General features: G+C 40.6%; 1 protein-coding gene across 3 annotated transcripts; it reads left to right on the top strand.

Annotated features, from left to right (window-relative positions):
- Positions 1-1,771: 1,771 nt before the first annotated feature.
- On the top strand, positions 1,772-13,985 carry RIMOC1 (RAB7A interacting MON1-CCZ1 complex subunit 1). Of its 3 annotated transcripts, none has more exons than XM_060761439.2 (6): positions 1,772-1,930; positions 6,989-7,095; positions 8,826-8,972; positions 9,428-9,559; positions 10,720-10,834; positions 13,312-13,985. In XM_060761439.2, the coding sequence occupies exons 1-6, from the start codon at positions 1,837-1,839 to the stop codon at positions 13,584-13,586; spliced, it is 870 nt and encodes a 289-aa protein (XP_060617422.2). In that variant the 5' UTR covers positions 1,772-1,836; the 3' UTR covers positions 13,587-13,985. The 3 variants fall into 3 exon arrangements, with proteins under 3 accessions (XP_060617422.2, XP_060617423.2, XP_060617424.2); XM_060761440.2 differs by having other exon boundaries at positions 1,842-1,930; positions 6,961-7,095; XM_060761441.2 differs by having other exon boundaries at positions 1,844-1,930; positions 7,006-7,095.
- The last annotated feature ends 886 nt before the right edge of the window (positions 13,986-14,871 follow it).

The following is a 14,871-nucleotide window of genomic DNA, read 5'->3' as shown; positions in this document are numbered from 1 at the left end:
CTATTATATTGTATTACATTATAATATTATATTATATGACTATACAATATATTATTAGCATAGCACAATATTAGTATTATATATTACTATATTGTACTATACTACTATACTGCAGTATTATTAGCAAAATTACATGTAATATATAATCAACAATTATTATATTATTATATATAATTATATTGTACTATTTTATCATAGCACAATGTATGTAATACATTACCAGTATATTATACTATTGGTATTATACAATATATTGTACTATATTATAAGTTGTAGTATACATTATAGAAATGTAATTATGAGATAACACTATGTATATATAGTATATAATATTACAACCTTATTTATATTATATGTACTTACTTAGGCGATCCTTCATTGTCCGAGTAGGATAGTCTTCCAAGATCAGTGTACTGGCGGTGGGTCTGTAGGTGACTGTGGAGCCCAATTCTTGATCTGCATTTTCTCCTGCAGTGAGGGCATCGGTTTTCAGGTAAAAGGTGGTCCTGGTCGGGGTTGGCTTGACACTCCTTCCTCTTGACACATTTATCTCTTTCGCCCTTCATTCGTGCCTCTTCAAATTCTACAGCACTGCTGGTCACACCTGACCTCCGACTGGAGCGCTCAAGGTCGAGGGCTTCCCAGTTCTCGGTGTCTATGCCAGAGTTTTTAAGGTTGGCTTTGAGCCCATCTTTAAATCTCTTGTCCTGTCCTCCAACATTCTGTTTCCCGTTCTTGAGTTGGAAGTATAGTAACTGCTTTGGGAGACGGTGGTCAGGCTTCTGGACAACATGGCCAGTCCAGCAGAGTTGATGGCGGAGGAACATTGCTTCAGTGCTTGTGGTTTTTCCTTTTTCCTGCAAGCTGACATTTGTCCGCTTGTCTTCCCAAGAGATTTGCAGGATTGTCCGGAGGCAGCACTGATTGAATGGTTCCAGGAGTTGCATGTGACGTCTGTAGACAGTCCATATTTGGCAGGCATATAACAGGGTTGGGAGGACAATAGCTTTATAAACAAGCACCTTGGTCTCCCTACGGATGTCCCGGTCCTCAAACACTCTCTACTTCATTCAGAAAAAGCTGCACTCGCAGAGCTCAAGCAGTGTTGTATTTCAGTGTCAATATTGATATTTCTGGAGAGGTGGCTGCCAAGGTAGCGAAAATGATAAACATTTTCTAATGTTACACCATTAAGCTGTATTTCTGGCATTGGAGAGTGATTGGCTGGTGACTGCTGGAAGAGCACTTTGGTTTTCTCGATGTTCAATGACAGGCCGAGCTCGTATGCTTCTGCAAAGTGGCTTGTAGGTTTTCTTCTGAAAGTGCACAGACGACGTTGTCATCTGCATACTGAAGTTCTATAACAGACGTTGTAACCTTGGTTTTGGCTTCCAGTCTGCTGAGGTTAAGTATGTAATATAGTAACATTATTACATTACAATATTATTTCTATATATTATTATATTGTATCTATTGAGGGGCCATAGCACAATAGCTGTAGAATCCTGGTATTTGTAGTTTGGAAGTCTTTGGCAGAGAAGACTAAAGACCTCGCAAAACTACAACTCCATAGCACTAAACTGCATTCAGGCTAGTTAGATGTAGCCTTGCTTTTGTACAGCATCCACTTTGGTAAACACGACCCGGAAATCTTGGTGAGCGCGTCATTCTATACGATTCTTATATCTTTGTCCCAGTTGCGGAGTAGTCACTTTGACGTCATTCGGAGAAACCCTGCCCTTGCAGAACACTAGGTAGTGTTAGGGGCGTGGCTAAGGAGGAGAGTGTGGTCACGTGAGAGGAGAGCCCAGGCTTGGGTCACGTGAGGCTCTCCTTATGGCAGAAGTGGGCTTCTCGGCTGCTTTGCAGGAGCGGCTCTCGGGGCTGAAAGCGAGGCTGCAGCGCTGGAGCAGAGGAGGGCGCACGGATGGTAAGCTCCATCGCTGCCTGAGCTTTAGTTCCTCCCAACTCCTCCCTCATTTGGAGCAGTGGTAGTTAGTCTTTCCCCAACCAGGTATTTTGGACTTCAACTCCCAGAATTCCTCTCAATTGCCCAAGCTAGAAGGGGCTTCTGGGAGTTGAAGTCCCAAAGACATCTGGAGGACAGAAGACTAGGAAGCACTGCTTTAGGCCTTTGAAAGTGCATCTACACCAGGCATGGGCCATCTTTGGCCCTCCCTCCGGGTGTTTTGGACTTCAACTCCCACAATTCCTAACAGCCTACCGGCTGTTAGGAATTGTGGGAGTTGAAGTCCAAAACACCTGGAGGGAGGACCAAAGATGGCTCATGCCTGTAGAATTTATGCAGTTTGACCCCACTTTATAGTGCCTCAATGCTATGGGAATCCTGTGAGTTGTAGTTTTACAAGGTCTTTTGCTTTATTCTACCAAATAGTGCCAAATTACACCTCCCAGCATTCCACAGCACTAAGCCATGGCAGCTCAAATGGTGCGAAACTGCAATAATTATGCAGTGTAGATGCCCCCTACCACAAGGTCCCACCCAGTGTGGATCCTGCTTGTGTTTCAAGGACCATAACATGTCACACATTTCATATATGTGTGTGTGGGGTGTGTGTGTGTGTGTATATATATATATATATATATATATATATATATGCATACTAGCCGTTCCCTGCCACGTGTTGCTGTGGCCCAGGCTGTGTATATGTGTTTTGTGTGTGTATATATGTGTATGTATAAATGTGTGTGTGGCCAAAAGCGAGGAGGAGCTGAGGAGCCTTCTAATCAAGGTGAAAGAAGAAAGCGCAAAAGCAGCTAAACATAAAAAAACCCAAGATTATGGCAACAACAACTATTGACAACTGGAAAATAGAGGGAGAAAATGTGGAGGCCGTGACAGACTTTGTATTTCTAGGTGCAAAGATTACTGCAGATGCAGACTGTGGCCAGGAAATCAGAAGACGCTTACTTCTTGGGAGGAGAGCAATGTCCAGTCTCGATAAAATAGTAAAGAGTAGAGACATCAGACTGGCAACAAAGATCCGCCTAGTCAAAGCCATGGTATTCCCTGTAGTAACCTACGGATGTGAGAGCTGGACCTTAGGGAAGGCTGAGCGAAGGAAGATCGATGCTTTTGAGCTGTGGTGTTGGAGGAAAGTGCTGAGAGTGCCTTGGACTGCGAGAAGATCCAACTAGTCCATCCTCCAGGAAATAAAGCCCGACTGCTCACTGGAGGGAAGGATACTAGAGACAAAGTGGAAGTACTTTGGCCACATCATGAGGAGACTGCAAAGCCTAGAGAAGGCAATTATGCTGGGGAAAGTGGAAGGTAAAAGGAAGAGGGGCCGACCAAGGGCAAGATGGATGGATGGCATCCTTGAAGTGACTGGACTGACCTTGAAGGAGCTGGGGGTGGTGACGGCCGACAGGGAGCTCTGGCGTGGGCTGGTCCATGAGGTCATGAAGAGTCGGAGACGACTGAACGAATGAACAACAACAAATAAGTGTGTTTGCATATGTGTGTGTGTGTGGTTTTGCGCATGTGTTGTAATGTATGTTTTTTTTTTTTTGGCTTTTAAAGTCTTTCCTGCCGCGTTTTCCAGTGTTTTTATGAGTGATGCCCACTTGTTGGCCTGATAGGTGTATTGTGTCCAAATTTGGTGTCAATTCGTACAGTGGTTTTTGAGTTACGCTAATCCCACAAACAAACGTTACATTTTTATTTATATAGCCATCCTCTGCCGCGCGTTGCTGTGGCCTAGTTTGTGTATATGTGTTATGTGTATGTATATATGTGTATATATGTGTGTTTGTGTATATATGTGGTTTTGTGCATGTGTATTTTTGAATTTTTGGCTTTTTAAGTCTCTTCTGCTGTGTTTCCCAGTGTTTTTATGAGTGATGGTCATTAGGGCTGGGCGATTTCGTTTCGTTAATTCGTAATTCGTTAAAAATTCGTTATTTTTTTAATAACGAAGCGATAACGAACCATTCTGGAGCAACTTAAAAACGAAACAAATTTTTAAATTCGTTTCGTAAATGCTTCGGATTCGTTATGTATTTGTTTCGTTATCGGTTTGAGGTCGTTTCGTTATTATTTCCGCATGTCTGGGGCAAGTTTTATAATTGTTTTTTGTTTAATTAGTGAAAAAAAATTATAATATCACACCAACAGTCAACAACAGAGGGAGAGGGAAGCTTCAGAAGTTCCCCCTGTCCCATTTGGAGGTTTTTTAGCGTATTGCACGGTCGCGTCCGCCATTAACGAATCGATTCGTTATTGTTTCGTATTTGTTTTGTTAATGTTTCGTAATTTTTTTTACATTTACGAAATTTCGTAAATATCGAACTTTTTAAAAGAAAAATTTCGGAATTCTTTTAAATATCGAAACGCAAAACCCCCCAAAAACGAATTGATTTTAGAAACAATTTTTTCCATTGTTACCCAGGCCTAATGATCATTCATTGGCCTGATAGGTGTATTGTGTCCAAATTTGGTGTCAATTCGTCCAGTGGTTTTTGAGTTACGCTAATCCCACAGACAAACATTACATTTTTATTTATATAGATAATTGTAGATACCGAGTCTCCAATCCTAATCATGTAATTGTATTTAAGTGTAACATTCTTAAATTGTCTATATGGTTTTAAATGTGGACCACCTGATATCTCATGATACAGATGATAAATATTTTAAGAAATAAAATGATTAAGTCTAGATTGTTTTTGGGTCAATGGTTGAAACCTGCCCCTAACATGAGACCTGAATTTGTTTGTTTAAGGGTTTTTTGATTATGTAAATGGTCCTTTTCACACAGTTGTATAAAATCCACATAGAACTGGATTATATGGTAGTGTGGACTCAGATAACCCAGTTCAGATCAGACATTGTGCATTATCTGCCTTGATATTCAGGGTTATATGTCTGTGGGAAGGGCACAATGTCCTTCTGAATTGATATACATGTCTATATTGATGATAATGCAGTGTAAAGTCTGTTACCTTAATATAGTCAACATTCCCATTCCACATTTCATTGTATGTGGCATTTTCCTGCTAACTCCTAACAGTTTTCTTTTTTTGACCCACTTAACTAATACTGTCCATACTGTCCCCCATGCTGTTTAACATCTACATGAAGCCGCTGGGTGAGATCATCCGGAGTTTCGGGGTGCGGTGTCACCTGTACGCAGATGACGTCCAACTCTGTCACTCCTTCCCACCTGCTACTAAGGAGGCTGTCGAAGTCCTGAACCGGTGCCTGGCCGCTGTGACGGTCTGGATGAGGGCGAACAAACTGAAATTAAATCCAGACAAGACAGAGGTACTCCTGGTCAGTCGCAAGGCCGAACAGGGTATAGGGTTACAGCCTGTGCTGGACGGGGTCGCACTCCCCTTGAAGGCGCAGGTTCGCAGCTTGGGTGTGACCCTGGACTCATCGCTGAGCCTGGATCCCCAGGTTTCAGCGGTGACCAGGGGAGCATTTGCACAGCTTCGGCTCGTGCGCCAGCTGCGCCCGTATCTTGGGAAGTCTGACTTGGCCACGGTGGTACACGCTTTGGTCACATCCCGCCTCGACTACTGCAACGCTCTCTACGTGGGGCTGCCCTTGAAGACGGCCCGGAAGCTCCAGCTAGTCCAGCGCGCGGCAGCCATGTTGTTAACCGGAGCGGGACGCAGGGAGCGCACAACGCCCTTGCTGTCCCAGCTCCACTGGCTGCCGATCAGCTACCGGGCCCAATTTAAGGTGCTGGTGCTAACCTACAAAGCCCTAAACGGTTCCGGCCCAAAATACCTTGAGTACCGCATCTCGGCCTACGAGCCCACGAGGACCTTGAGATCGTCCGGGGAGGCCCTTCTCTCGGTCCCGCCTGCCTCACAGGCACGCCTGGCGGGGACTAGAGAGCGGGCCTTCTCGGTGGTGGCCCCCCGGCTGTGGAACTCCCTCCCTGCTGAAATCAGACAGGCGCCTTCCCTCATGGCCTTCCGCAAGGGCCTGAAAACCTGGCTCTTCGAAAAGGCCTTCAATTAAGTGCGTTGTTTTGGAATGACCACCGGAATGGACTATGACTACGAGATTGATTATGATTCAAACAAGACGAAGCGGATTTTTAGCTTAATTAGTTGTGTGTTAGTAAGATATGTGTTATGGTCCTGATCTATTGTAATTGTTGTCTTTATGTTCTATGTTCTGTACACCGCCACGAGTCGCCTTCGGGCTGAGAGTGGCGGTTAACAAATGCAAATAATAAATAAATAAATAATAAATAAGTGTAGTGCCTCCATATTGATTGTCAGTGCTTTTCCTGCATGGCAGGGGGTTGGAATAGATGGCCCATGTGGTCCCTTCCAACTCTATTCTTCTGTGATTCTGTGATCATGGGTCCATGTAGTCCAGTAGTTCCCAACTTTTTTTTTTTTTTTGACCAAGGACCAGTCTCCAACATTTGTACCAAAGGAGTTACGAATCAGTGTTTGGTCAACTTTAGATTTGGTTTAGTTATTTGGGTGCTGATTCAGAACATTTCATTGGATAGACTACACCAGCTCTATTTTCTAATACAGAATATATGCCATCCTGTAGTCACCATCTGCTCACCCACAGAAAACCATATTTAATAATCTTCAAAACTTTAAGAGGGTTTCGTGAGACCAGTCACTCCCATTGCAATGGTGTAGAAACAGTGAGGCTGTGGACCATATTTTAGCTCTTGCGGACCACTGGTGGTCCACAGACTGATTTAGTCCAATGTTATCCCCAGCACTTCCTGAAAAGGCTGGATTTCTCAATTAGAGAATCATAAATACTCTTGTTGTATGTTCTTATTTGGTCGTGAAAGTGTCATTTTTAACTTTTTTCCTATATCACTTCAACAAGAAAATAATCTGCAGTGAGCACAATTCACTGCAATTTCAAAGGTTGCTCTGTAATACCTATAATTTGTTGAGAGAATATTGTTATCTATGAATTCTGCAGTTAGTTTTGTTCTCTTTCAGCATCATTTTTGTCTCCCACCACCAACAGATTCCTTCTTAATGCAGGCTTCTGCTACACTGGAACGCTTAACAGCCCTGTCTGAAGAACACAGAGAAAACTTCACACTTCCCAAGTTTTTGCAACTTTATACACAGGTATTGTGTTTAATGAATAATTGGGTTTTAAGAATCATCAGTATTTTAGATCCAAACACATGGGCTGGCTCATCACACTAGAGAAAAAATCCAGTTAAAATCTGGTTTCTGCCTCCTGCAGAATTCTGGGGTTTGTAGTTTAGGGAGGAGCCTTTAACAGCCTCACTAAACTACAAATCCCAAAATTCTGCAGGAGGCAGAAACTGGATTTTAAGTGGATTTTTTTCTCTAGTGTGATGAAGTGTTTGGAAACATGTTTCACTGAAGTATGTTTGAAGACACCCTAAGAATGCATTGTATTGGAGAATAAAGATATTTTTAATTGAAAAATAAACTAGTATGAAAAGAATGCTTTGCAGTTGACCAAAATTATGACATCAACTCTGTCATATCTGCATCAGCCTTAATATACTGGGAATGAAAAGTTAAGTTTCTGCTTATCAATTGTACAGAAACCAAACTATGAATGGATTTGTTTTGAGCCTCTGATATTTTTAAGCCAGAATTTGAGACTTTCACCATTGGCCATATGAGCTAGGGCTAATGAGGGTTACAACTCAAAATACCAGAAAGGTGCTTGCGTTTTAGGGGCAACAGCTCACCAGCACTCCAGAACTCTGCACAAAGTCAGTAGCCCTATTGGGCTTGTGAGGGTGGTGTAAAGGAAAGTACACCACGAATTGAATTCCAACTGCAAACCTGCATGAAGCACTAAAAAGAAAACCGGGCACCTTCGCTGTGTTACGATCTCTTTTGGAAGAGAAGGATTTGTATTGCGGGAACCTGCTAGCTGTTGTTGAATTCAAATGCCCATCAATCCTAGCCACTCTGGACAATGGGAACATCTACACTGATCACTTCCAATTAATAGTGAAGAAAGTGGTTTTGCTGTGCAGATGACTAAGTAGAAAATCCTGGAACCAGTTTGTGGGCCAGATGGTGATTAAACAGAGTACTGATGTGCATTGAAGGGCTTTCTTTACCATACTTTTGTGAACATTGATTGCCTAGCCATTAAATGATCAGTGTAAAGGGGAAAATATTGAGGCATGGTGGGATTAGTAATTTATTTGGAGGGCCAAATGTCCCAAGCTGCTTCAAAAGACCCTTCCATTTGATGATGCAAGTACAACAGGTTAATACAGGAACATCAGGCATATTATAGCAATATTTACAAAACTTATTTTTAAATTGAGACTTGAGCAGAAGTAATGGGAACCAAACATATAACTGGGATTACAGAAAATGATTGCGGTGTTGAATGTAAAAGTTGTCAAGCTATATATATTGTTAATACATGGTCCTCCAGATGCTGGAGTGCAACTCCCATAATCTCGCACTATTGCCTGTGTATGACTTCTGGGACATGCAGTCTGGCAACATAATTTGGGCCACATGTTCTCCAGTCCTGATATAGTTAAAGATGCAGTCCTGATCTTGGAAAATGAATTCCAGCATGTTGCGCAGTAAACCGACATCCAAATCGACTTCAGCTTGCTGCTGGACTTGATAAACTCAACTTTTGCATGATATCCTTTTAAACTTTTAGTTTAGGAGTCTTTGGTTGGAAATTGTGCAACAAAATGATGGGGGAGTTGTAGAAAATGATGCACTAAATATCAGCCTAAACACTGTGTTTTCTCAGGATCTCTGAGAGCTTATCTTGATAAAGATTGTCTGTCACCCATGGAAAACTGTCACAGAACTCATATTTTTCCTCCTTTCTAAAGGCTGCATTGGATATCACATACTTTGAGGAAAATCAGCTTGTGGATGAAGAATTTCCAGAGGAGTCTTCTTTGCACAAAGTTGAAGAATTAATTAATGTACTTTCAGAGCCAGAAATCTTGGTCAAAGAAAACAGCACATCTCAGGAAGTGAGTACTAAGCCTGAACTACAAGTTCTAATTTTTAAAAATCCACACGGTCCCAAAACAATGAGGCCCTTTCATCTTTACAGCATTATCCTGTTGTTTTTCTGTGTTGCTTTTACACGTCTTCAAGTCATTCCCAACTTATGGGAACTCTGAATCTATAATCAGGTTTTCATAGCAAGATTAGTTTTAAAAAGCTTGCCTTTGCCTGCCTCTGAGGTTGAAATTATAGCTTGTCCAAGGTCAGCCAGTGGATTTCCATGACCAAGCAGAGAATTGAACTCTCAGATTTTCAGTCCAACCCACAAACACCACAAAGGGGCTTTTGTTTTCTTAATATTTGTTTTTTAAAACTTGCTCAACCAGCAGGTTACAACTATACTGCATTCTATCACTCTTTATCATAAAGTAATGTGATTGATAAAGGTGTCTTTCTCTCCCTGTTCCCTCATTTTTAGCCACTTTCGGTGCTTGGTACAGAACTGCTGGAATGTCTTTACTGGAGGAGAGGGGCTTTACTCTACATGTTTTGCCATACTGTTAAAAGCAGGAAAGAATGGTTGACGGAGAAGACTGAGCTGCTTAAAAAGGTATTTATTTATTTACGTCATTTCAGCCCAAATGCAACTCAGGGCAGCGTACAGACCGGCAACTATTCGATTCCATGTACATACATACATATATCAGTTAAAAGCAATTAAATCACATCATAAATACATATAAAACATAGAAGCAATAAAAACTGTTAGAATCTATATAAACAATGTGTTCCAGTTCAATTCCTCATCCATTTACATCATCTTAGCCGTTCCGTGTTCATATTCCAATTTGAGTACATCATCTTCTGTTTTTTTAATAGCCGTGATAAAATTGGTTACTCCTGTAAGGATACCCTGGAGTTGATTCCAGAAAAGTAACTTGCTTGTAGGTTATAATTGTCAACATGTCTATCTACTCAGAAGTACATTATATTGAGTTCAGTGGAAAGTACTTCCAAGGCCAGGTAAAAATGCGTAACTGATTTTTTATTGTCTTGAATTTGTAATAATAATTCCTGTGGAGCTCAAAAGAAATTCTCTAAAGATAGCAGTTGTTGCATCTTTGAGGTATCCCTCTTGCTTGACACCATTGTCAGAAATAAGGTGAACAAAGATCTTTAATGTCTGATCAAGTAAATAAGGGACAACTACCTCATCAGTTTTATTGAGCTTGGTTTCTCTCATATGTAGAAAGATAACATTTTTTCATGCATGTTTCTAAGCATAAAATAGTTGACACAAATCATTTGTCTTGTTACATTGGTCTGGAACAGTGGTTCTTAATCTGTGGTCTGTGGATCCCCCAGCAGGTGGCAATGTACTTACTCTGTAAATTTGAAGACTCTTCAGGAACAACTTTGAATAAATATTTGATGTGCAATAGGGGTTTAAATCTTAAGTCTTGGTGGTCTGCAGCAACAAAATGACGAATTTTAAACTTGCATCTTACGTTTAATCTCTGTTTTGTGTATTTTAATATGTATCTTGTAGAAATATATATTTAATATTTTTATTTTAAAGAATGATTTTCAGTGAAGATGTGTTTTACAATCTTGTAAACCGCCTTGAGCCATGATGAGAGAAATTATTATTATTATTATTATTATTATTATTATTATTATTATTATTATTATTATTTAAAGAGGGTCCCTGGTAAAGAAAGGGGCAAGAACTTCTGATCTAGAGGCTGTAATTTTGTTTTCTTCTTTCAGTTTCTTAGTGAAGGAATCCATTATTTGGTGACAATGCTTGGATTTAGATGTTCTGATAACACAGAAGAAGAGGTCTCATTTGGGGATGCAGACACAGCAAGATTGATCCATGAAGGTACATGTCTTTGTTTTGCGCCTCCAAGTAGTTTTCAAACTGGCAGCTCTATGAGTTTTCTCAGCAAGATTTGTGCAAGGGGAATTTGTCTTTGCCTTCCTATGGGGCTGAGAGAGTGTGACTTGTAAAAGGTCACCCAGTTGGGTTTCCATGGTTTCAGTCCCTGGTCTCCAGAGTCATAGTGTACTGCTCAAACCAAAGCAATTTGAGATTGTATATGTTCTGTATGGTGCTAAATCTCATCTCAAGTTTTGCAACTTATTTTGAAAGATCACAAACAGAAATATGCTTTCTCAATTGCACTAAGAAACTGGAACAGAAAAGAATAATGGTTATGTGCTACCATTAGATATGTTCATTTTGCAACTGAACAAACCAAAGAGAAAGGCAGATCGAGTTTTTACAGCAAAAAAATGATAATTGTACCACAATGTAAATCCATGCTCAATAGTTTCTGTTAAGGTGGTGCCTTTGTATGATTTTGAGGCCTGCATTATTTTCCTTTCCTCCCTTCCCCCATCTTTGGCATTTCAAATTCTTTCTCCACATATTTCTGAGCTTAAAATTCTACTCACAGTTATGATGATATGAGTGCAGAGATTCATTTCCAAAGAAACACTTTCTTGGCCAACTGGGGCTTTAAAACAGGGTTTGCACATTCAACATGGAGCACCATAGCTGGTTTTGTGCTTGAATTGTGCCCAAAGATTTCACTGTTTCAATTAAGAACATTTAATGTATATGCTGTTTTTCACCTAAGGTGTGTTCCCCAAGCATCTTAAAATAATTTTAAACACACATTTTTCAGTACAGATACACATAGATGTCTCTCACTTGTGGTCACTGGCAACTGAGCGAGTCACTCTAACTGCAAAACAGTGATGGGCTACTGTGCTAGAGATGGGATCAATTCTCCCCCACCTTGTAGGCTGTAGTCAGTATGTTACAAAGGTTTCAGTGTAGGACTCTGGAAGATTAGGGTTTGAATCCACACTAGGCCCTGGAAACTTATTGGAAGACCTTGGGCAGGTCACATTCTCTCAGCCTCAGAGGAAAGCAATAGCAAAATCTATCACAAATAAAGCTCTTGTGATAGAGCCACCTTTTGGCTACTGTAAGATGGAAATGACTTGAGGATGGGGACAAAGACATTTGAAAAATTGATCAATACGGGTTAAAGAAAATTACTCTATGTTAATACAGAAATGGTATCTAACGTCAATAAGAATAACAAATATCTATAAATGTGTCCTGCCATTGTCACAAGCACAATTGGTGGGGATGAGAGATAGGGCCTTCTCTGTGATTGCTCCCCGGCTATGGAACTCCCTTCCTGGTGATATCAGGTTGGCCCCCTCCCTCCTGTCCTTTAGAAGGATGGTAAAAACTTGGCTGTGGGACCAAGCTTTTGGGACAGGTCAATAAAGCAGAAGTAGGAAGATTACCAGTCCAATTAGATTTGACGTGGATGACTAGGATGGTTTTAAATGGTGTATTTGAATATTTTGATAAATGTTTTTAATGTTTATGTATGTATATAAGAATTTGTGTCTCAGCATTGAATGTTTGCCATATATTTGCTGTGCTCCGCCCTGAGTCCCCTTTGGGGTGAGAAGGGCGGAATATAAACGATTTAAATAAATAAATAAAAACTGTTCACAGATTTGCTGGAGAGGATGCCAAGAATTGGGAACATATATACATATATATGTAGTGGCAGTGTACATATGTAAATAATTTTGGGCGGAAAGTATTTAGAGAGGTAGAGGATATAATGAATTATAAAATAGAAAGAAGTCCTAGTATAGCTTTATTATCATTATATAATATAATAATAAACAACTGAAAAAGAGGACAAAGATGTGATAACAAACTTAATCACAATAGCAAGACTGCTTATAGCAAGGAAGTGGAAAAGGGAAATATACAAATAGAAGAGTGGTATAAGGAAGCATGGAAATTGGCAATAAATGACAAGCCAACATGTAAATAAAAAACGTGAATAAAACCTTTGTGTTTCACAGAGATTTTGGTAATGGGGGGTCTCATCTACAAAAATTGAAAGCTTTGAGGCTCATTCTGGACCAGGGAGAATGAAATATAGTTGTGTGTATGTTATAATTGTTGTGTGTATGATGCAACATTGCATTTTTGCCACAATCCATAAGCCGCTCTGAGTCCCCTTTGGAATGAGAAGAGTGGGGTATAAACATGGTAATCCATGTTTTGGACTTCAGTTCCCAAAATTCCTGGATGTTGGTCAAGTGGCTGGGGTTTCTGGGAGCTGAAGTCCAAAACACCTGGAGAACCAATGGTTGGGACTTTCTCCTAGAGAGAAAAAGCACCAGGAAGCACCATTTGACTGGGGAAAGTGGTTAATTGTAAAGTTCCCAGGGCAAAAATAATAATAATAAAATAAATCCCTGCCTCTCTACGATTTTGTCCAATTAATTTGGATATTCTTTTCTCTTTGGCAGGAATATATAGTGATACCCATCTGCTGGCTATGATGTACTGTGGAGAAATGTGTTACTGGGGACTGAAGTACTGTGGAGAAGGAAAGGAACCAGTTCAAAGCACGGATCCCAGATCAGAAAGCAGAGCACCCAATATGGCTCTGGACTTCCGAGAGACAGGAGCGAAAATGTTGCAGAAATACATCACTGTCTGTGAAGGACCTTTGAGACTGCATGACTGGGACACCAAAAACGCAAAGCGTATACTGAACTATTTCCAGAACTTACCAACTTAGCTGTCTCCAATGTAGACTCTACATTCGAAACCTGAAACAGTAATACATTTGGGGGAGGGTGGGAAAGAATCAATAGGACTTCCAGATACTTTTGCCTAAAGTTCCCTTCAGCCCCAACCATGGTGAGGAATTGTGGGAGTTCATGTCTAAAGCTACCTGGAGGGACCGAAAGAGAAAAATTCATATAGAAATGGTTGTAAGTCTGTATCATATTTTGAAAAACTAAAAGCACAAGAGAGGAGGGACCACTATTATAAACTGGGATAATACAATGAAGTTATTTAGACAATGAATTAATCGACAGCATGCCCAGACAGCCTTGGACTATACAGGAATAATATTTTTGTTTTATTGTTGGGAATCATGGATGCAGAAATAAAAACAATGCATGGACAACGAGTCAGGCTGTGTATACATTGGCAAGACAGACAAGGTTACTGCAAAACCTGGGACCGTTCCCACAATGGTCAAAATTTATCATTAATGTAGAAGACAAGGATAGGATGTCTATACTGAAGATGCCAGCCAGGACATATTCCATTCCCCCTCTTACGATGCATTTCTCCCACTTCACATATTTAGGCATTAGAGAGGAAAGAGTAGGCAAAACTATCCCTTGTGTATGCCTTACCTTAAGAAAGCCCTATACATTCATGGTATATTATCCAGGATAATTTGACTGTCCTTGCAATGGCCCCTTTTCCAGGCTAAACATAGGACCTACAGTGGAGGGAAAAAAGTATTTAGTCAGATACCAGTTGTACAAGTTCTCCCGCTTAAAAAGATGAGAAGCCTGTAATTGACATCATAGGTAGACCTCAACTATGAGAGACAACATGAGAAAACACATCCAGAAAGTCACGTCTGATTTTTAACTAATTTATTTGCACATTATGGTGGAAAAGAAGTATTTGGTCACCTACAAACAAGCAAGATTTCTGGGTTTCACAGACAGGCTCCTCTGTCCTTCACTCATTACCTGTAGTAATGGCACCTATCTGAACTTGTAATCAGTATAAAAGACACCTGTCCACAACCTCAAGCACTCACACTCCAAATTCCACAATGGTGAAGGCAAAGAGCTGTCGAAGGACACCAGAAACAAAATTGTCACCCTGCACCGGACTGGGAAGATTGAATCTGCAATAGGCAAGCAGCTTGGTGCGAAAAAAATCAACTGTGGAAGCTGTGGAACCGGTACATGTAGGGGGCCGACTGAAGTTGGCTAGAGAGCATTTGGATGATCCAGAAGAGTATTGGGAGAATGTCATATGGTCAGATGAAA

This window comes from Anolis sagrei, chromosome 2 (genome assembly GCF_037176765.1).
Source record: "Anolis sagrei isolate rAnoSag1 chromosome 2, rAnoSag1.mat, whole genome shotgun sequence".
Taxonomy (NCBI): domain Eukaryota; kingdom Metazoa; phylum Chordata; class Lepidosauria; order Squamata; family Dactyloidae; genus Anolis; species Anolis sagrei.
Note: the sequence above shows the minus strand (reverse complement) of the source record. Positions and strands in the feature narration are given on the sequence as shown.

Bases quoted from the DNA above. Each gene is read 5' to 3' on its own strand.
- RIMOC1 (XM_060761439.2), top strand. From the start codon at position 1,837: ATGGCAGAAGTGGGCTTCTCGGCTGCTTTGCAGGAGCGGCTCTCGGGG. The intron at 7,096-8,825 runs GTATTGTGTTTA...TCCTTTCTAAAG, and splicing joins TTTTGCAACTTTATACACAG to GCTGCATTGGATATCACATA. The intron at 10,835-13,311 runs GTACATGTCTTT...TCTCTTTGGCAG, and splicing joins AGCAAGATTGATCCATGAAG to GAATATATAGTGATACCCAT.